This window comes from Leptonychotes weddellii, chromosome 4 (genome assembly GCF_054177405.1).
Source record: "Leptonychotes weddellii isolate Sample4059 chromosome 4, ASM5417740v2, whole genome shotgun sequence".
In the NCBI taxonomy this organism is placed as follows: Eukaryota; Metazoa; Chordata; class Mammalia; order Carnivora; family Phocidae; genus Leptonychotes; species Leptonychotes weddellii.
In genome coordinates, this window is record NC_138372.1 from 28,074,274 (window position 1) to 28,096,314 (window position 22,041).

Genomic DNA, 22,041 nt, shown 5'->3' on the forward strand with positions numbered 1-22,041 from the left:
TGCGGTCCCCAAGGCGTGCTGCGCCCCCACCAAGCTGAGCGCCACCTCCGTGCTCTACTACGACAGCAGCAACAACGTCATCCTGCGCAAGCACCGCAACATGGTGGTCAGGGCCTGCGGCTGCCACTGAGGCCCTGCCCCCGTCGCTGCTCCCCCGCCCCACCCCGGGTCAGGCCCCTCTCCAGAGGCAGGAAACCCTGCAATGCCGGCATTGCTCAGGTGGGGTGGCAGGGAGGGCCTGCCCCAGCCTGCCAGGGTCTCCCTGGCCCCTCCGCCCTTCCCCTGGGGGGTGGTAGACCGGCTGGCCCAACACACACGGACTGCACTGGGTTCCGTTCAGAAGTCCTGCCGTGGGACGTGTGCTTGGCCCCCTCCAGGCCAACGTGAGGGCCATCTGGAGCGTGAGGCCGGCTGGCGGGGCTCCGAGCGGGGAGGAGGGGTCTTCCTCTTTCCAGGGCACGCACTCACCTTCGGGACCGTGTATTCCTGGGCTCCGACCTTGGCCCACTAGCAGTTAGCACATTAGAAACAGAACAAGCCGGATGGGCCTCATACCAAGACGGAAGCCGACAGGGATGTTTTATGGCATGTGTCTTCCCCTCCTGGGGGAAGAGCTGCGACCACCCCACCCAGGAGCAGATAACCTTGGGGGCGGCCAGTTCCCTCCAGCTTTTCCATGTGAGGCTCCGCAGCACCTCGCCCACGGCCAACATCAGTAAGCAGCCCAGGTGGATTTTTCCACTGAACCCGGACAGGCCTCAGAACCCTCGGCACACGACTCCAGACCCCCAGCAGCAACCATTTCACCCACAGACGGGGCCTGGGGCCAGGGTGGGAACTGTCCGATAGAACCCAGGGCTTAAGGACAGGCTGTTCTCCAGTCTGCACCACTCTGTGTGCCCGGGAGTGAGACCTGTGAGCCCGAGACAAGGTCCCCGTCCCAGGGGAGTGACAGGCAGTAATCAGGCCGGCCCTGGGTGGGAGGGTCCCGGAAACCGCCACAGGCCATTGGAGCGTTTGATTTCTGACTCACTAAGCCTGTAAGTTACCTGCTGGCACAGACGGAGTCCTGCTGCCCAAACCCTGAAATACTGTGTCATTCAAAGCAGCTTGGGGACCCCCCCCCGTGTGCCCCAGGATGCGCCTCAGCAGTCACTCGGCACCCCGAGGAGGGGCCCCGGGACAGCAGGTGGGACAGCGGGTGTGGACGCTGGGGCCCTGCTGCAGGACAGCAGCGCCTCCGCAGGGACCGGGAAGGGACTCTGGAGAGAGCGCAGAGGGAGAGACCCTCCCCAGGTACACGGAGGGTGTGCGCAGACTGTCTGCAAGGTGGAGAGTTCCCTAGTAGCCGGGGGCTTTGACCTCAGGCTGGCAGGGATTGGAGCACAAAGTGGCTGGAGTGTCAGGAGACCTGTATTCTGGTTCCAACTCAGCCATTGACCTGTTTGCTGTCTGGACAAGGCCCCTTCCTGATTGAAGCTTCAGTGATGTGGGGACATTCCTCCCTCGGCCTGAAACCCTGACCCTCCCCTCTCTGCCACAGCCCAGACACAGCCTGAGCCCAGCTGCCGCAGGACACGAAACCTGCCATCTGGGGACCTTAGTTAATGGCTTTGTCCTCCCAACATCACGGGTAGTGGAGGTTTGGAAACTTTGGACAAATGTCAGTATTATAAGTTTGTAAAATGTTTTAAAGGTGCAGACTGCCTTGCCCATTGGGTGTGCCGAACAGGTACATATCGTGATCTGAATCCCTTTCTGTGCAATCAAGTCGAAAGTAGAGTGGTCACGGCCTTTCTGACAGACTTCTAGAACCTCCAGCCATCCAGGCAGCCACCAAATGGAAACCAAACAGAAAAGGCCTTGGAGAAAAACGATGGATGCAAAGTCAATGAAGGGGCAGCCATCTTGTTTACATGGTTGCCCCGGCAGCCCAGGCTCCCTTCAAGGCTGCACATTAGAAGCCTAAGTAAGGGTGGTCAGCTCGGGCCCGCTGACAGCAAAGGAAATGCTGCCAGGAAGAGAGGCCACGGAGGAACAGCCAAGTTTGGGGCCCTTAGCGTGGGGGGGCTGCTCTGTGTGCCGCATCTCCACCGTCCCGGCACAGCCCTGGCCCGACGCCAGCCCATCAGGCAAAGCCCCATTCTTGTGTCTCTCTGTAGGGACGTAGGTAACATGCTTCAAGAAGTGCCCAGAAAGGCACAGGAAAGGGGGCTGTGAATAGGACAGGGTGGGTTTTGGAGCCAGGAGACCTGGCGTGGAATCCTGGCTCTGCCTCTTGTTAAACTGACCACATTTTGTCACATCTGAGTGAGAGGTTTTCTTCCTCTGAATGGGGTATTGGTTCTGTCCTTGCAAGGCCATCGTGGGATCAGGTGCGTCCTCGAAAGCCCTTGGCACTGCGTCTGCACAGTGCCGAACGAATAGCATCTACCAGTGGTCTTAGTTTAAGTGAACTGGCGTAGCTGTGCCCCCCCCATTGGCCTTCCCGTTAACACCTGCTCCTCCCAGAGCATGCCCAGGAGGTGCTGCTGTGTTTACTTTAAGGCTGCATTTTTCCTAAAAAATCTAAATGTGGTCCTCTCTCAGGAGGAGGTGGGGACTTCCACAATCCCCTGCCCGTGAAAGTCCCGGCCTGCAGGGACCGACAGGGACTCAGAGTGAGCCATGCGGCCGGGTACGTCTGCTGAGGAACCCCTCCCCAAGTCCAGCACCCACCTGCGACCTCCAGGAAGCTGAAGGGGGAGCTTTCCAGAATTTCTCTTCTTACTGGGAAGCCTTGAGCAAACATTTGGCCCTTTAAAAAAAAAAAAAAAAAAGTTTTTCCTCACTGAAGAAAATATTACCTGTGCACCAGGGAAATTTTTGAAAATAAAAAGAATACAAATACACATAATCCCAGCACACAGAGCTAAGCACTGTTAATCCCTTCCAGTCTTTTTCCTTGACACACATGTCTTTTTATATAGAATATATGGCTATTTTACAAAGTTAGGATCATACTCTATGCACTACTTGATCTGATTTACTCAATCTATGGTATATTTAGAAAATCTGTTATTAAATCTTCTTTGAAAACCTAACTTGCAGCATTCCATCCCTTGACCTCTACCCCAGTTCTGTCACCATTCCTTCTGCAGAGGCGGGTGCGGGGCCCCCACGACCCTACTCTCGGGAGCCCGGGCCCGGCCCCGGGGGCTCAGGTCACCCGCCGGGAGTCTCGGGATCTGGCATCTCACCTCTGAGGCGCGGGTCACCACCTGTGGTGGCAGGGGGGGCGGGTCCCGGGTGTGGACCCAGGTGATAAACTCTGGGGAAGCCCTCGTACAGCACAGAGTGACCCACTGCCGCCCTCTGGTTCCTCATCGCCAGCTTCCCAGCCAGCCTGCTAGTCCTGCCTTCGCAGGGCCATCGGGGAAGCACAGCACGGGCCCCCTCCCTCCCCTCGTTTCACGGGGCTGTGACCAGTCCTCCCTCCGGGGGCTCCAGGCCAGCCCGTTCGTCCTCCCGGGAGCCAGCCTTACCGGGGACTTGGCGTACATCTCTTCTCGCACACCTCACGCCCACCCCGCGCAGCTGGCCTTTTCCCAGTCTCACTGCTGCCTGTCCTGACAGCCAGGGCTGAGCAGCGGTGAGAGGGCTGCCAGGGCGGGGAGCAACGGTCCCTGCTGGGAATACTGCAGGTCGCGGTCCCGGCCACAGTGGTGGGCCCCAGCCGGCCCGAGGGGACACGGGGGCCCAGCCGGCCCGAGGGGGGACGGAGCCCAGCTGAAGGCAGAGACCAAGGTTGGCCGAGGCTGCTAGAGCTGTGGCTGGTCTCCACCCCGCCGCGGGAGCTGTGCTGGGGTCACAGGCCAGCAGGCTCCTCCCCTCCCCTCCAGGCTCAACCTGACTTCAACCCAAAATGAGGACCAGCCTTGCCCAGTGGTTTCTGAGTGTCGAGCCTTGATCTAGAGCCCCTGGCCGGCAGCAGGGGAGCGAGCAGGTGGCAGCCCTGGACGTTGTTTCTGGTGACCGATGGGACACGCTGCGAGGTGGCCCGGCTGGCCAAACACCGGTGTAGGGTGAGAGCAGCAAGGCTACCAGCTGTGGCACCAGACTGATTGCCACTGGGTCTGGAGTCCGGGGTGGGGGGCGGGGGGCGGCATCTCTGGCGGGCTCCTCCAGTCTCCCCAGCGCCAAGCCCAGTGCCTGGCGGGAGGACCCCGGGCGCTCTGCGTACTACAGTGCTGAGCATCGGGTCAGTGGCTGGACAACGGGTGACTGGGTGCCCATGAGACACACGACCGGGCGTGAGGGCACGAGTGGAGCCTGGCTCAGCTGACTCACTGGCCCGATAGCAGGGGTCGCAGGGGAGAGGAGGACAGAGGCACTTCGCGCCAGCTCTGAGCTCGGCTGCCCTGCAGCAGTCTGACAAGGGGAGCTCTCAGGGACTCGGGCCGGGTGGGAGGGAAAGAGCAGGGGCGGGTGCTCTGGTCTGTCAGGGAGATGGTCCAGTCACAGCCGCAACCCTGCAAACACCTGGGACCGGGCTGGCAGCAGCAGCACAAACACTAGGACTGACTTTATCAGAAGCGATGCCCTCAGAAGGACGTTTGTGCAGACTGTTGACAGCTCTTCAAGCAGGCAGCTCAAACTCCAGGACAATACCATGTGGATGCCTCAGTCTCTCACCCAAGGGACAGTCAATGAAATGGTGAGCAGAGCTGTTTAAATCATTTTAGATTGGTATATGCTTTCATTCATTCAACAAATACTTATTGTCTACTTTGTAACCAGGCTCCTGTTAAGCCCTGGGGACACTGGTCCCAGCCCTGGTGTAGCTCGCAGTTTAGCCACTCAAAAGTAACTGTGGATTCATCTCAGGAATGCAAGGCTGGTTTAACATCCAAAAAGCAATATAATATAGCACATTAACAGAACAGAGTACAAAAAACACATGATCACCTCAACGGACAAGGAAAAGGCACCGTGCAAAACCCAACACCTTTTCATGATAAACACTCAACAAACTAGGAATAGAAGGGAACTTCCTCAGTCTGACGAAGAGCACCTACAAAAAAAACCCCACATGGTGAAGACTAGATATTTTCCCCCTAAGATCAGGAATAAGACCAAGATGTCTACCCTCACCACTTCTATTCAACATTGTACTAGAGGGTCTAGTCAGGGGAAATTGCAAAAAAAAATGAAGTGAAAATTGGAGACAACATGAACTTATACAGAAAATCCTAAGGCATCCACTAGAAAACTATTAGGACTAATAAATTCAGCAAGGTTGCAGAATACAAGATCAATATACAAAAATCAATTTATTTCTATACTTTAGCAATGAACAATCTGAAAATGAAATCAAGAAAACAATTCCAAGGGCGCCTGGGTGGCTCAGTCAGTTAAGTGTCTGCCTTTGGCTCAGGTCATGATCCCAGGGTCCTGGGATCGAGCCCCACATGTCAGGCTTCCTATTCAGTGGGGAGCCTGATTCTCCCTCTCCCTCTGCCACTCCCCTTGCTTGTGGTTTCTATCTCGCTGTCAAATATTTAAAAAAAAAAAAAAAAAAAAATTCCATTTACAGTAACATCAAAAGAATAAATACCTAGAAATAAATTCAACAGAAGTATAAGCTTATGTTCTGGTAGCTATAAAATATTCCTGAAAGAAATTAAAGAAGATCTAAACAAATGGAAAGACACCCATGTTCGTGGATCGGAAAACTTAATACTGTTAATACGGCAACACTTCCCAAACTGATCTCCAGATTCAGCGCAACCTCTGTCAAAATCCCAGCTGACTTTTTTTGCAGAAATTGACAAGTTATTCCCAAAATTCATATGGAAAAGCTAGAGACCTAGAACAGCCAAAACAACCTGGAAAAAAGAACAAAACTGTGGAGGACTCACACCTGTCAAATTCAAAATGTACTACGGAGCTACAGAATACATGACAGAGTGGAACTGGCATAGGACAGATCTATAGATCGATGAAACAGAATAAAAGGCCAGAAATAAAACCCTTACATCTATAGTCAATTGATTTTCAACAGGGATGCCAAGACATTTAAACAGGAAAAGAACAGCCTTTTCAACAAATGATGCTGGGACAACTGGACATCCACGTGCAAAAGAAGGAAATTAGACCTCTTTTTCTCACACTATACACAAAATTTAACTCAAAATCGATCAAAACCCTAAATGTAAGAGCTAAGCCATAAACCTCTTAAAAGAAAATATAGGAGTAAATCTTCGTAACCTTAGGTTAGGCAAAACCTTCTTAGTTACGATGTCAAAAATATACTGATGGGGCGCCTGGGCGGCTCAGATGGTTAAGCATCTGCCTTCGGCTCAGGTCATGATCCCAGGGTCCTGGGATCGAGGACCGCATCAGGCTCCCTGCTTGAAAGGAGGCCTGCTTCTTCCTCTCCCTCTGCTGCTCCCCCTGCTTGTGCTCTTTCGCTCTCTCTGTCAAATAAATAAAATCTTAAAAAATATATATATATATACTGATGGAACTAAAAATAGATAAATTAGACTTCAACAGAATTAAAACCTTTTGTGCTTCAAAGTACACCATAAAGAAAGTAAAAAGACAACCCTTGCAAATCATGTATCTGATAAGAGATCTATACCTAGAATATTGAAAGAACTCTTGCAATTCACTAATAAAAAAATAAATAACCCAATTAAAAAATGGGCAAAGGATCTGAATGGACATTTTCTCAAAATATACAAATGGTCAATAAATGCATGAAAAGATACTCAATATCATTAGCCATCAGGGAAATGCAAATCAAAACCACAATGAGTGGAGCACCTGGGTGGCTCAGTAGGTTGGGTATCCAACTCTTGATTTTGGCCATAATCTGGGGGTCGTGGGATCGAGCACTGCATCAGCACAGTGCAGAGCCTGCCTGGGGTTTTCGCTCTCCCTCTCCCTTTGCCCCTCGTACTCTCTCAAAAAACAGAACAAAGCAAACAAAAATAAAACCACAATGAGACAGCACTTCATACCACTCAGATAATATAAAGAGAATATAAAAGAGCTGGTAACCAGGGATGGCGGGGATATACAGAGAAACCGGAACCCTCACAGGTTGCTGATGGGAATACAAAATGGCGCAGGCACTTTGGAAAATAGTCTGGCACTTCCTCAAAATTAAAAAATGGTTATCATATGCCCCAGCATATCTTCCCAGGAAAAATGAAAATATATGTCCACACAAAAACTTATACATGAATGTTCAGAGCAGCATTATTCATAATACCCAAAAAGTATAAACAACACAAATGTCCATCAACTTATGAATGGATAAACAAATTGTGGTATATCCATACACTGATTATTCATTGGCAATAAAAAAGAATTAAGTACTGATACATGCTATATCATAGATGAACTTTTTTGAAAACATTATGCTAAGTGGAAGCCAGCCACAAAAGGCCACATATTGTGTAATTCTATTTATATGACATGTCCAGAATAGGCAAAACCAGGAAGAGAGAAAGTAGATTAGTGTTTGCCTAGGGCTGGGGGACAAGAAGGGGGTGCTAAAGGGTGCGACGTTTCCTTTTGGAGAAAAATGTTCTAAAATTATTGTGGTAATGACTGCGTAACTATAAGTACAGTAAAAACCACTGAGATGTATACTTTAAATGGGTGAACGGAATGGTATGTGAATTGTATCCCAATGAAGCTGTTTAAAAAATAAAAAAAAAATAAAAAATAAATCATGCTACAGAACAGCAGAGCCTAGTGGCACAGACATTTGCTCAGCAAATGGAAGCAGAAGACAGTCACCTAAGTGTGTGTGTGTGTGTGTGTGTCTCCATCCCTCTCTCTCTCTCTCACACACACACACACACACACACACACATAGGTAACATACCATGGAAGGCTTTTGGAGGAAGTAATATCCGAGTTTAAAAAGCCCATGTTTGGCGGAGGCTGAGAGGAGTGTAGTACAAGGAGCTGTAAGCTCGTCTGTGTTAACGAGAAAGCCCACTTTCCATGGCTGGGCCTCAAGACTGCGTGCTCCCTTTGGATGGAGACCATGGGAGAGTGGAATGAGTCCCACTCTCAGTGTTGGAGGTGATCAGCGTGCCTGACATGTGAAAAATCAGCCCTGTGAACCTTTTACACTGTTTAGAATACAGTAGTGATCAAGAAAGACTGCGTCCTGCCCTCATGAGGCTAATATTAAATATATGAGGAAAAACGAAGCTCACTAAAAAGAAGAGATGACAGGAATGCCCATTCTAGAGAGACAGGTCAGAGCAGGCCTCTCGCACAAGGTGCGTGGCACCTGAAGGAAGTGAGGGGTGAACCCTGTAGATGCTGAAGGAAGAATGTTCCAGAAGAGGAGGTGGGATGACCAAGGCCCTGAGGGGGCGTGAGCTATGACATGAACAGCAAGCCTGCCATGGGGACCGAAGGCAGAGCAGCACGTTCGGGGAGCTTGGGGGGGTGCCGGGCCTCAGGCCAGGGGGTCCTGCTGGATCCCACATGCACGATGCGGCCCCAGGAGGGCTCTTAGCAGGGAAAGGGCGTGAATGGGTTTGTGTTTGGAAAGGATGGCTCTCTGACTACCTTGCAGATTAGCCCCAGAAGGGAAGAGGCGGGAGTGGAAACCGGGAGACAAGCGTGAGGACTTGGTGCTAGTGGAGGAAGGGTAAAGAACAAGTGGACCAAAAAGTGACTTGAAGACCCGTGGGTCTGACGTGTGTGACGGAGGAGAGGGGTCGAGGATGAGCTTAAGCTGAGCAGGCAGCTAGGTGGGTGGTGGCGGCACTGAGAGACAAGGAAGAGGGGAGGAAGGGTCTGGGGGGAAAGAGCAAGAGAGCCTGTGAGCTCTGAGACGCCCGTGGGACGTCCAAGGGAAGGCGACAGGGAAAGACCAGCATGGAGGCTGACACGTGGGCAGGATTCACCCACAGATGTGACTGGAAGCCCTGGGATGGGAAGGGACTGGCTAGGGTGCTGGTTCTAAACAGGGAAAGACTGCCCCCTCGAGGCTACTTGGAAACTGCAAGGTCTGTTTTCAGTTGTCAGTAATCCTGGGGGTGCTATAGCATTAGCAGGAAGGGAGCAAGGAATCTAGATGTCCTGCAATGTCCCACGTAAGGAAGAATTCTTCTTCTCCTTCTTCTTCCCTTTTTTTTTTTAAAGTAGGCTCCCTGCCCAGTGTGGAGCCCAACATGGGACCTGAACTCATGACCCTGAGATCAGGACCTGAGCGGAGATCAAGAGTTGGACACTTAACTGACTAAGCCACCCAGGCGCCCTAAGGAAGAATTATTCTTAATCCTCTGACTTTAAAATGCTCTGAGAAACATTCACGTAGCAGAGAAAAATCTGTTCATAATGATCTGAGCTGAGAACCTAACTCCATTTTACATATAAATCCAAAGACTTATAGGGGCTCCTGGGTGGCTCAGCTGGTTAAGCGGCTAACTCTTGGTTTTGGCTCAGGTCATGATCTCAGAGTCCTGGAATCAAGCTCTGCATTGGGCTCCACACTCAGCAGGGAGCCTGCTTAAGATTCTCTCTCCCTCTCTGTATGCCCCGCCCTTCCCCCCACACCCCTGCTCTAAAATAATTTTTTTTTAAGATTTTATTTATCCATTCGAGAGAGCAAGCAAAAGAACACAAGCAGGAGGAAATGGGGGGAGAGGGAGAGGGAGAAGCAGACTCCCCGACGAGCAGGGAGCCCGATGCAGGACTCAATCCCAGGACCCTGGGACCATGACCCAAGCCAAAGGCAGACGCTTAACTGACTGAACCACCCAGGCGCCCAATAAATAAATAAATCTTAAAAAAAAAAAAAAAAAAAAAGACTTATTTTTTTGCATTGAATTTTTCCAGAAATAAACCTACCACATAAACTAAGGAAACATTTAATTTTTTCTTTCAGAATTTTACCAAGAGATTTTCACTATTTCAGAAAATCATGTTACTGTGATCCTGCCAACAAAATACCCGGTTATCAGTCCACACTGCTCACTGTGGCTCTGGGCAGAAGTGCACATTTAAATATTTCACGGGTTTAGCTGTGTCCAAGCATTTAAATACTGAAATACAGTATTTCATATGTATATGAAATAATACTTTCATATTATAATTATGACATAACACTATTTTTTAAAAACTATGTGTTGGAAAGCTCTATGAGCTGGGACTTTCATTTCCGCCTAGTAAAGAATCAGGCCTAAGAGGTGGGCACTGGGCTAAGAGGTTAAGAAACCATGAAGGGAAGAGCGAGGGAAGAGAGGCAAAGCCAGGGTCAAGCTCTGGGTCCCTGCAACACCTCACAGGTCAGGGGGAGGAAACAGGAGACTGAGACACAGCAGCCAAGGAGAATCTGAGTGGTGGGCGAGGTGGACTGCAGTGATGCCTGGGGAAGCTGCTCAGATCTCCTTCACGACCAACACCCTCACTCTCTCACCTCCCAGAGGCATGAGACACTACCAGTCCCAGGAGAAGTTCCATCCCAGGAAATGCCACTCACCCCTCCTGGGAATCGGTCAGAATTCATGACTGGGGAGGGGGTTCAGAGACCCGGCCCCCAGGCCTCAATTCAGAACAAGTCAGAAGGGCTATCGGAGCTCCGGTGACCCCCCTGAGACAAGCTGAGGCCTCGGTGTGACTGCACGGTGGCTCCATTTCACTCTCTGCCCAATCTGCCCCCCTCATTCCCCTGCAAGAGTGGTCCCTGAGACCACTCCCGGATAAACTTTCTGCATGCAATCCTTCAAGAGGCTGTTTCCCAAAAAGTCTGACCTAAAGCAGCTGAAAACTGGGAAGAAGAAAAAAAAAAAAAAATCAAGTAGCGGTAACGTATGTTTTTCAGAGATAGAGCAATAGAAGCCAAAATAAGCATCTGAAAGAAATGAATGTTGCCAGGCGCCTGGGTGGCTCAGTTGGTTAAGCGACTGCCTTCGGCTCAGGTCGTGATCCTGGAGTCCCGGGATCGAGTCCCGCATCGGGCTCCCTGCTCGGCAGGGAGTCTGCTTCTCCCTCTGACCCTCCTCCCTCTCATGCTCTCTGTCTCTCATTCTCTCTCTCTCAAAATAAATAAATAAAATCTTAAAAAAAAAAAAAAATTCTTAAGAAATGAATGTTGCCTTTGGCAGGCAGAAAAATTATGATACGGGGCGGGGAGCAGAAGAACATCATGTTATAACAAACTTCACAACTGTCTTTATGTGCAATGATGACTTCAATAAACATTTTTTAAAAGGCTAAATTTAAATTAAAAAATGTTAGCTTTTAATTTATAGCCCTGCAAATAGTCACTTCTTAGTGGAGAAAGCTGGTAGCTGTCTCCTTAAGCAAATGGCCAAAGTTAACGTCACAAATACCAGAAGTGACATCATCACGCACATCCTTACGTGATGCGCTAATGAGGTGCTCCTGCCAGAACACCTCACACCAGGAAGTACCAGGCAAACACTGAGAAACCATCTTAAAAAACGGGCCTGTTCTCTTCAAAGTCATCGAGATCAAGAAAGACATTGAGAGGGGCGCCTGGGTGGCTCAGTCAGTTAAGCGGCTGCCTTCAGCTCAGGTCATGACCCCAGGGTCCTAGGATCGAGTCCCGCATCGGGCTCCCTGCTCAGTGGAGAGTCTGCTTCTCCCTCTCCCTCTGTCTGCCTCTCTGCCTACTTGTGCTCTCTATCTCTCTGTCAAATAAATAAATAAAATCTTAAAAAAAAAAAAAAAGAAAGAAAGACACTGAGAAACGGAGACCCTGTTCCGAACAGAGGGAGACTAAAGAGACTCGACCCTGACGTGCAGCATGAGTCCTTGCCAGGGAAGGACAACGGTTACTAGAAAGGATGATACTGGGGAAGATGATGAAATCTGAACACGGCCTGAAGACTAGTAAATAGTGCATGGATGTTCAATTTCCTGATTTTGACGGTCGCACTGCGATCACGTAAGGGAACATTCTTTTCTTAGGAAATATATACCCAACTATTTAGGGGTCAAGAGTCATGATGTCTTCAACTTCCTCTCAACTGGCACAGTAGGGGGGAAATATATCTGTGTGTATAAATTAAATAGAAAAGCGGAGGAGGCAAAAAGTAAATGAATGAGTGGGTAAAGGATATATAAGAGTTCCTTGTACTATTCTTACAGAATTCTTATTCCACATATCTGTAAGTTTCCAAATATATCAAAACAAAACTACAAAAAAAAATACAATTTCTAACTTTCAACAGCCTACTCTTTCTAATGGTCCTAAGCCTTTACAGAACTTCAAAAATGCCTGCTCAGGCTCATATGATGAGATGCTGGGGTCCCGAATGCCTCAGAAGGGCTCAGATAAAGGTGTTAAAGTCTCAGGATTCTAGGCAGCCTCCTCCCCAGCCCACTCAGCCCCTGGCATCCGGCCCACAGCCCCACTCACCTGCTGTCATGGGAACAACGTCGGAACGCAGCAACATCCGGATGCGGCCGGCCGGCTTGTTCCCAATCTTGATGTCCATGTACATGGTCATCGGATTCGACCGGACCTTTTTTGCCGTGGGCTCTCCCTGGGCGCAGAAGAAATGTCAGGTTGGGGAGCACTAGACTCCGCAAGTCGGAGAGCGGGTATTCTGCATACACACCAAGAACCCAAGGGCAGCGAGCGGGCCGCAGCAAGGTGCCGCCAGCCGGAGCCCCAGGGCCGGGACCCCGAGCACCGGCTAAATAACTGCCCCCCGCCACTGACCCCGCAGGCTCGGGACCGCGTCCCACTTGCCCTCAGACGCCAGCTCGCTGCACCCTGGCCTGTGGTCCCAGAACCCCAGCTCCGTGGCCCACAGTGCGTGCCTCTCCGCACCCGCAAACCCCAGTTCAGGGGCACCTGGGTGGCTCAGTCAGTTAAGCGTCTGCCTTTGGCTCAGGTCATGATCCCAGGGTCCTGGGATCCAGTCCTAAGTGGGGCTCCCTGCTCATTAGGAAGCCTGCTTCTCCCTCCCCTTCTGCAGCTCCCTCTGCTGCTCCCCCTGCTTATACTCTCTGTCAAATAAATAAAATCTTGGGACGCCTGGGTGGCTCAGTCGGTTAAGCGGCTGCCTTTGGCCCGGGGTCATGATCCCAGGGTCCTAGGATCAAGTCCCACATCAGGCTCCTTGCTCAGTGGGGAGCCTGCTTCTCCCTCTCTCTCCCTCTGCTTGTGCTCTGTCAAATAAATAAAATCTTTAAAAAAAAAAATAAAAAAATAAAAACAAACAAAAAACAAATAAATAAAATCTTTAAAAAACAAAAACAAACAAACAATCCCAGTTCAAGCCCACTCCCGTGACAGGGACCCATAACCTTTTCCCTCTGTGCCAGGCCCTACAGATTCATAGCTGGCTGCAGTGGAAGCAGAATGGGCGGCGCTCGGGCTCGGGCCTGAGTGCCCAGGAGACAATGAGGAGGTCGGGCCTTGCTTTGTGCTCTGAGTGCACCGGGATGACTAGCTGATAAATACAACATTCAGTACAAACCCTATCATGTGTTTGCTAGAGAAAACTATGGTCTCTGACCTATTTGTGGTGTGGATTAATAGGGCAACGGATACGTACTGGCTTGCAGGCCAAGTTCTGGAGTTGTTAAATAAGGCCCTTGAGGAACTGGCAACCCAGCGGGGGAGCGACATCCGCGAGTGCGGGAGGCACAGAGATCCCGCGGCTGCACAGCTTTGGTTCCCATCGCAGTTCCCCACTCCGGAGCTGCGTGCTGTTGGACAAGTTATTAGATCTCCCTGTGCTCAGTTTTGTCACCTCGAGTTGGAGACAGTATTAGTACTTATCTCAAAGGATTATCGTTAGGATTCAGGATTTGTAAAGCCCTTAGAACAGTGCCTGGTATAAAGTAAGCAACATTTAAACATCTGTTAAATAACTACTGTCAAAATAATGCTGTAAGCGCCTGAACTGAGGGCGCCCCAGGAGCCCCGGGACCATGGAAGCCCAGAAGGGACCTTCGCTTACTCCACTGGAGGAGTAAGAAAAGTTTCCTGGAGAAGGTAGCAACTGAGCTCAGCGATGAAAGGTGAGTAGGAGTGAGCGAGATAAAGTCGGTTGGGAAGGGAACTTTTTAGGCCAAGGAACTGCTTATGTGAAAACACAGAGATTTATAGGTACCCACAAACTCTGTCCTAGAATGCCAAATGGGGATACAACGTGGAGAGGTGAGTGGGGTCCGAACATAGAGAGTCCCTCTGTCCCCCTGAAGGAGCCCGGACTCACCTCTCCAGATGAGGAGTCCTCAGACAGCTTGAGAGCCGTATGGTCAGCTCTGCCTTAGAAAGCTCCCTCTGGCTGCTCAGGACAGGAGCACGCAGGCCCGGGGCAGGGAGACCAGCTAGGGAGCTCCTGTCACTATCCGCAGGGGAGATGACAGAGGCTAGCCAAGCCATGGTGGCGGGAGCAAACAGGAGAGGAGAGATGCAGGCGGATGCAAAGGAGAACATTAGCAGGACATGGCAACGCAGGAGGTGTGGATTATGATGAGGAGCCAGAGAGGACATGGAAGTCCCTGGTGTGGGGGACTGCGGAAGACACCAAAATTCACTCAGATCGGGTACTCAGGATGACCAGAGTGGAAGGAGAGGAAATCCACTTAGGACGTTACTCTGTTGATTTATGGTGACTGGGAGAGAGGAAATCCACTTGGGATATGCTTTGTTGATTTATGGTGACTGGGAGACATGCAGGCAGAAACATGTGGAACTCAGGAGAGAGGTCAAGGCTAGCCCTAGACATCAGGAAATCAGCAGAAGGCTGAGTGGCTGTGATAAGCTCAGACACGGGCCACAGAGGCCGAAACTGCAAGGACAGCGTCAGAGAGGAGCCGAGGGCTAAGGGAGGAACTCAGAGAAACACCACTGCTCCAAGGGTGGACAGAGGAGGGGGAGCTCGGTTATTTATTCCCAGAAGCAATGGTCACGATGGGGTATCGAGAAGCAGGAGAAAGTGCTGAGGCAGGAAGCGCCCGGCACCTGGGTACATTCTGAGGAGCTGAGGCCTCTCTGGAATCAGGCCAGGAATAGGAAGGCAGCGAGCCTGGTGCCAAGGTCTTCAGTGAGGGTGCGGGAAAGGTCAGGAGGATGGCGGATGCTGGTGAGGGGGTATCCTCACTGTCCTTTCTCATCTCAGACCGCCACCTAGTTCAAGCAATCTCATGCTGGTACCCAAGCACGCACAGGATACTTCTCACCTAGAGCCCCACACGGACAAGAAAGCCAAGCTTCTCCATTCAATTCATCCAGCGCCGCCCACCTCAGAAGCGCCCTGGGTGGAAAGTGCCAGCCCCTCGCTGGGAAGTGCATGCCTTCGATCTCACCTCCCAGGTTTCCACTCTGGGAGGCTCCAACCCTTCTTCCTCTTTATTCTCTTCAAGAGTCTTCCCAGAAAACTTCTTCAGCCAGTCATCATCTGCCCACACTGAAAGGAAAAGAATCGAACGAATGCTAAGAAATTCAAGCTTCTCGGCCAACTGCTCGCTAGCTGTGCCCAGTTCTTCGCTGCTCTGTCGACGAAGTGGACGACGGCCCATGGGGCTCTCACAGGCAGAAGGTACCGCTTAGGACAAGGGAAGCTGTCACTGGGAAATGTCAGACCTTCAGGTCCAGCTCTCCATAGAGGCAGAGGCAGAGGAGAGAAACAAAGAAGGACTGAGCCGAGAGCCAAAAGGGAAGCCCCAGCCACCATCAAGGCTGGAAGGGCACAGTCCGTGTCTACATCCCAGGGCAAGACTTTCCTGGGGACAACGGCTCTAGCTCTGCAGAGAATCTCAACCTCTGTTTCCACGGAGGTGCCGCGTTCTCTTCTCCCCCATACACCTCTCTCCCCGTGGACATACACCACCGCAGCGGGAAGTGAGACAGCGGAGGCCAAAGCTGAGGACGTGACGAGAAATCTGCGGTTGCCGCCACTCGCCCGGTCTGGATGAGCCTTCCTTAATTCTCACTGGGTTGGCTAAATGGACACGAACTGTCTGCCCAAAGAGTTCAATTCATTCTGAAAAGACTACAATACCACTCAGCTGCTTAAACCTTGTTTAAGTTTAAAAAAAAAAAAAAAAAGATTCCATTTACTTCTAAGAAATCTGAGACTTGCTCATGATTAATTCTATGCTGGGAACCCAAACCCCCCAACAGCAAGCTAAGCACAAAGCTAACCATAAACTGTCCCTGAGCCACCACACACTTCTTTCAACACCAATATGAAGTTCTGTGCTAGCATGATCTTCGGATCTGAAATTATAAGGGTAAATGCAGTTACCGTGTATTGAGTCTGCTTTAAAAAATCAAGATCAGGGGCACCTGGGTGGCTCATCAGTCATGATCTTGGGGTCCTAGGATTGAGCCCTGCAACGGGCTCCCTGCTTCTCCTTCTCCCTGCCCCTGGCTCTCCAATAAATAAATAAACAATAAATAAATAAAATCTTTTTTAAAAAAATCAAGATCAGCATTAAATGGGAGAGAAACAGTATCGCTTGCTGGTGGGGAACATGTTTGATGAAACAGTAATGTATTCATGGAACGATGTATAGGGATACTTTATTATCCAAGAATAACTGATACTAGGGAAAGGTAAGTAGATAGATTTTTTAAAAAGGCTTGTTTTGGGTCTTTTCATGAAAACTAAAAAAAAAAAAATATGAAAAAAGATTCCTTAGTTTAGTAAGAGAGAATTATAGCTATGCTCTTGTTCTTAGAAACAGATGAATCAAGTACGAATTTTACTTCTAACAATTAAGAAAAAATTGAACAAGAGCATGAAATATCCTTATTTCATATTTAGTCATAAAGATTGATTATAAGGAAAATAAAAGATTGAACATAAAGATAAAAAAGGGGAGGGTGGAAACATTTAAGAATTTTGTTGTAGGCAAAATAATGGTGCCCTCAAAGATGTCCACATTCCATTCCCCAGGACCTATGAATATGTAGAATTACATGGCGAGAAGGAAGTAAGATTGTAGATGGAATTAAGGTCACTAGTCTGCTGACCTTAAAATAAGGGTATCATACTGGATTATCCAGATGCACGCCCAGTGTAATCACAAGGGTCCTCTAAATGTGCAGAGGGAGGCAGGAGAGTTAGTTTCAGACTGATGCAGTGTGAGGAAGACTCACTGGGCCACTGCTGGCTTGAAGATAGAAGCGACCAGAAGCCAAGGAATGAGGTCAATCTCTACAAGCTGGAATATGCAAAGAAACAGACTCTCCCCTAGAGCCTCCAAAGGAATGGAGCCCTGCTCACGCAGTGAGACCCACTTTGGACTTCTGACCTCTAGAACTGTAAGATAATACATTTGTGGTGTTTTGTTTTGTTTTTAAAGATTTTATTTAACTCTTTGACAGAGAGGTGAGCACAAGCAGGGAGAGCGGGAGAGGGAGAAGCAGGCTCCCCGCTGAGCAGGGAGCCCAATGCGGGGCTCGATCCCAGGACCCTGGGATCATGACCTGAGCCGAAAGCAGATGCCTAACGACTGAGCCACCCAGGTGCCCCCATTTGTGGTGTTTTTAAAGCCACTAAATTGGTGGCAATTTGTTACAGCAGCAGTAGGAATTTAAATCATTTTCTTTTGAAGCACTCAGCCTATCACAATCCTTACAGGTTTTCTCTGGTTTAACTACAAGAGAGCCACTTTTCTAGGGCTCAAAAGAGTCTCCGCTGTTGACGAGAGCCAACCACAGCAGTTTTCCACGATCGCTTTCACACGCCTCATGGAACCCTGCCTCTCATGCCAGCTTCACAGTTTCACCTCTGTAATCCTTGTACCTGTTTGTGGTACATCGCCCTAGACTGGAGGCCGGCAAACCTTCCGTCAAGAGCTAGACAGTAGATATTTTTTGTGGGTCATACACGGTCTCTGCTGCATATTCTTTTTTTTCCCCACGACCCATTAAACATATAAAAAACGACTTAGCTCATAGGCCATACAAAAACAGGCTGCAGGCTGGATGTGGCCTGTCGTCCGAAGTTTGCTGACCCCTAATGTAGATACAAAAATGTCGGGGACAGACTGGCCAACACAGGTGGTTGGCATTTATGCACACGGTCAATGGAAAGGCTTTCTGAATGAGAATTCATTTTATAAGTAGCCAGTTCCCAGTGAATACTTGCAAATAATGACAACTTTTGTGTCCTAGATAACTTTGAAACTGTGGAAACTGGAAACATGATAGGCGCCTGAGGGTCTCATGTCCTGTAAAGGAGCATCCCCATAAGGGCTTCAGTAAAAAGCAAAGAGTCTCAGCCAGACCAGGTTGTTGTTGCTGCTGAGCACCCTAAGAGGATATGAGTTCATGCTCGCAGTCCCACTCTTCCTGTAGTTAGCACTCAAATAAAAGCTCCGTAGCACAAGCACATGGAAAAAAGACACACTTTCCCTTCCTACCTACCTACCTAGATTAGATGCATTTAACAAAGAGCATGTACTAACTGCTTGTTAGAGCTGGTGATGCAAGGATGTGTGCTCAGGTTGTGGGAACAGAATACACACAGGAACCAAGAACTAGCAATGCCAGGCCCCAGAAAGCTTGGGGCTCTGCAGGGTCTGTCTTCTATATTCTGCCTACATGAGGGGAACTATGAGCCAGGCCTGGTGGGCCTTCCTTCAACCAGAACGTCCAGTCCCTCGGCAACGGCCCCCACCAAACCAGGGTTTTGGGGGTTGAATAATGTCCCCCGAAATTTCATGTCCACCCAAATTTCAGAATGTGACCCTATTTAAAAATAGGGCCTTTGCACGGGGCGCCTGGGTGGCTCAGTCGTTAAGCGTCTGCCTTCGGCTCAGGTCATGATCCCAGGGTCCTGGGATCGAGCCCCGCATCCGGCTCCCTGCTCCGCAGGAAGCCTGCTTCTCCCTCCCCCACTCCCCCTGCTTGTGTTCCCTCTCTCTCTGTATCTGTGTGTCTCAAATAAATAAATAAAATCTTAAAAAAAAAAAAAAATATAGGGCCTTTGCAGACATAATTAGTCAAGATGAAGTCATATTGGATTAAGATGGGCCCTAAGTCCCATGACTGGTATCCTTGTAAGTAGAGGAGATGCAGACGCATGCAGGGAACAAGGACCTGTGAAGACAGGGGCAAAGACAGGGCTGATGCAGTTACAAGCCAAATAATGCCAAGGACTGCCAGGAGCCACCAGAAGCTAGGGAGGGAAGGATTCTTCCCTACAGCCTCCAGAGGGAGCATGGACCTGCCAACACCTTGATGTAGGACTTCTAGCCTGCAGAGCTAGAAGAGCTAAGAGAATAAATTTCTGTTGTGTGAAGCCACCCCAACTGCTGCTCTCCCTGCTTGTGCTCGCTCACTCTCTCTCTCTCTGACAAATAAAGTCTTTATTTTTATAAAAAAGATTTTATTTATTTGACAGCGAGAGAGCATAAGCAGCGGGGAGCGGCAGGCAGACGCAGAGGGAGAAGCAGACTCCCCGCTGAGCAGGGAGCCTGATGCGGGGCTCAATCCCAGGACCCTGCAATCATGACCTGAGCTCAAGGCAGACGCTTAACCGACTGAGCCACCCAGGCACCCCATAAATAATAAAATCTTTTTAAAAAAATGAAAATCTAATTTTTAGATGCTTCCAAAAATATTAAAATCATTTTATTTTAAATAAACATAGCTAAACAGTGAATTTTTAAACTTTGTAGTATCCAATTCTACCACTACAGAATTTAAGCCTTAAGTTACTTTCCAAGCATTTTAATGACTTTTGTTTATAAGACTTACAGAACATAGATAAAGTTGTTTATCAGTTATTCCCTCCATGGGTGGCTCAGATGGTTGAGCATCTGCCTTCGGCTCAGGTCATGATCCCCGGGTCCTGGGATTGAGCCCCGCGTCAGGCTCCCTGCTCAGCGGGGAGCCTGCTTCTCCTTCTCCCTCTACCACTCCCCCGCTTGTCCTCTCTGGCTCTATCTCTCTGTCAAATAAATAAATAAAACCTTAAAAAAGATTATTCACTCCAACTGAGCACCAAATGAATACACAGCGCTTACCTCACTACTGAGTTTGGTGACTACTAGTGAAGGGAGCCTAGTCCTGTCCTCAGGAAAACGTTAAGTTAGCTGGCAGACAGCAAGAGCAACAGGAGTTACTAATTTATAGAATTCAGGGAGGGTACAGCCCCCAGAAAGCCAGTCTTACTGTTTTATTTAAGAAACGAAGAACTGAAGGCTCAGATGGTTTAAGTATCACACCCAGAGTTAGTGGCACAGCTGGGTCTAAAACTCCTATCTTAGAGAATAACAACCAAAGATCACATAGAAACGTGCACGGTAACTGTGATACCATTTTAAGGGAAACTCCCTCGGGCTGAGTAGAGGCCAAGGCCCTCACTGCTGCAGCTGAGCTTCCCTGCCGCCCTCTGCTATTTAAAAGCACAGCTGCCAACAAGGGAGGTCTGATCAGCAGGTGTGGTGGGGTATAGCTACCCAGCAGGTGGCGTGAAACAACACCCAGACCTTTCAAGATTTTTCTAAAACTACCTTCCTACTGAATCCTACTATACAGTTTGTTTATTAAATGATCAGAAATCAAAGGCCCCAAAGGGTTCCAATGTGGAGAAAGCCTTTCCTCAAATCCAACAAACTGTCAATCTCTGTGAATTTCAGCCCATAGCCACACCACCATCCTGGCCCTGCTGTCCTCAGAACGTTCCTCTTCCATCACCAAGATCATAGTCATGTTGACCCAGAGAGGCATCCTCCTGAACTTCGTTACATACCAACCATACACAGAACACACATGACTTAAAATTTTTCCTGAAGTCCTTTTCCTGACATTAGGAATCTGAAAATGAGACACTGAAGTCCTCACCTGTTTCACCAGAAGAAACTAAGTATCTGTGGTGTCTCCAAAAGGAAGCAGCATGAAGAACTCTGTTGTCCACCTCCTCTTGCCAGCCCACCTGCAAAGACCACGTGCCTTCTGAACCGATGCCCTCCACACTCTTGGTACAAGCTGCTGCAACACAGCCAGACAGCGGCGGCCGGAGGAGGAGTCCCTAGTGTTTTAGGTATACAAAATGACCTGTGAGGTACACTCCTCCCCCATCCCCTTTCAGACTTACATCGAGCCTCTGGTTACTCTGATACCTTCACTGCTTCCAGTTTGACTCTCTCTTCTATACAATCACTAGAATGAATCCAAGAAAGTGCAAATCGGATCACATCACTATCCTGCTTAATATTCTCCAACAGCTCATTATTGCCCACGGAACAGAGTCCAAATTCCTTAGCACGGCATATAAGACCTTCCTGAGCCCTGCCCACCTATCTATTCTTCTTTCACCCTTGCTCCCTCAACGCAAACCATTTGCCCCCAAATGTTAGACCACTTCACCCCTCCAGGCTCTTGCTGCTCTCCATTTAGGTAACAGCCTTACTCCAGATCTTTCAAACCCAGCTCCGGCCTCGGTGCAGTTTGCCCTCCCCTATCCAGACCAAGTGCTCATTCCCTGAAACCCTCAGCCCGACCCTCCCATCAACACTGTCCATCAAACGCTCGCATCATGGTGCTCACCAGCCCCGGTAAAGATGTTTTCCATAATTCCCCACCTATTCTGTGAATTCCTTCCTCTAAGGGGCCAGGACTGCGGAGTTTATGGAACGAATGGGCATGAGAGTTTGGAATGCGGTCCGAGGTCACAATAACAGATCTCACCAACTCTCCGAGACCAGGGTTAGAGGGAAACGGGTTCTGGGCAGCGCTAGGCCCAGCAAAGCCCTTAGGTCGCAGGCGCTGCGGAGGAGCAGAGGCACAAGAGACCCGCCCGGCTAGCTTCAGTGGAGCCCTCACGCCGGCTCAACAAAAAAACAGCACCGTCTAGGTGGCAGCCATCTTGCTCCCAGGCTCTTCCGCCGGAAGCTGTAGCTAGGCCCTGCCCCCAGACCCGCCCCCTCGCTGGTTGCGCACGGCGCTGGGCTCCTGTCCAGGGGCAGGTGGATCTTGGTTTGGGGGGGCACTCGGAAGGTAACAGAGAACACAAATACATAGCCGCATTAACCGCGGAAGTCAGAAAATATGGGACTCTACTTCGACCCGGCCTT

At 49.7% G+C, this 22,041-nt stretch overlaps 1 protein-coding gene across 1 annotated transcript; it reads right to left on the reverse strand.

Annotated features, from left to right (window-relative positions):
* Nucleotides 1-7: 7 nt before the first annotated feature.
* Nucleotides 8-21,994, reverse strand: LOC115945061 (uncharacterized). The gene is made up of 6 exons (XM_081816852.1): nt 21,985-21,994; nt 21,515-21,795; nt 20,810-20,996; nt 15,316-15,416; nt 12,407-12,533; nt 8-2,797 (listed from the first exon to the last, which is right to left on the reverse strand). The coding sequence occupies exons 1-6, from the start codon at nt 21,992-21,994 to the stop codon at nt 2,586-2,588; spliced, it is 918 nt and encodes a 305-aa protein (XP_081672978.1). The 3' UTR covers nt 8-2,585.
* Nucleotides 21,995-22,041: the final 47 nt, after the last annotated feature.

Excerpts from the sequence above, each read along its gene's own strand:
- LOC115945061 (XM_081816852.1), bottom strand. Across the intron at positions 20,997-21,514 it reads AAACATCTTTACCGGGGCTG|GGACTCCTCCTCCGGCCGCC; the intron begins GTGAGCACCATG and ends CTAAAACACTAG. Across the intron at positions 15,417-20,809 it reads AGTTTCTTCTGGTGAAACAG|TGTGGGCAGATGATGACTGG; the intron begins GTGAGGACTTCA and ends TTTTCCTTTCAG.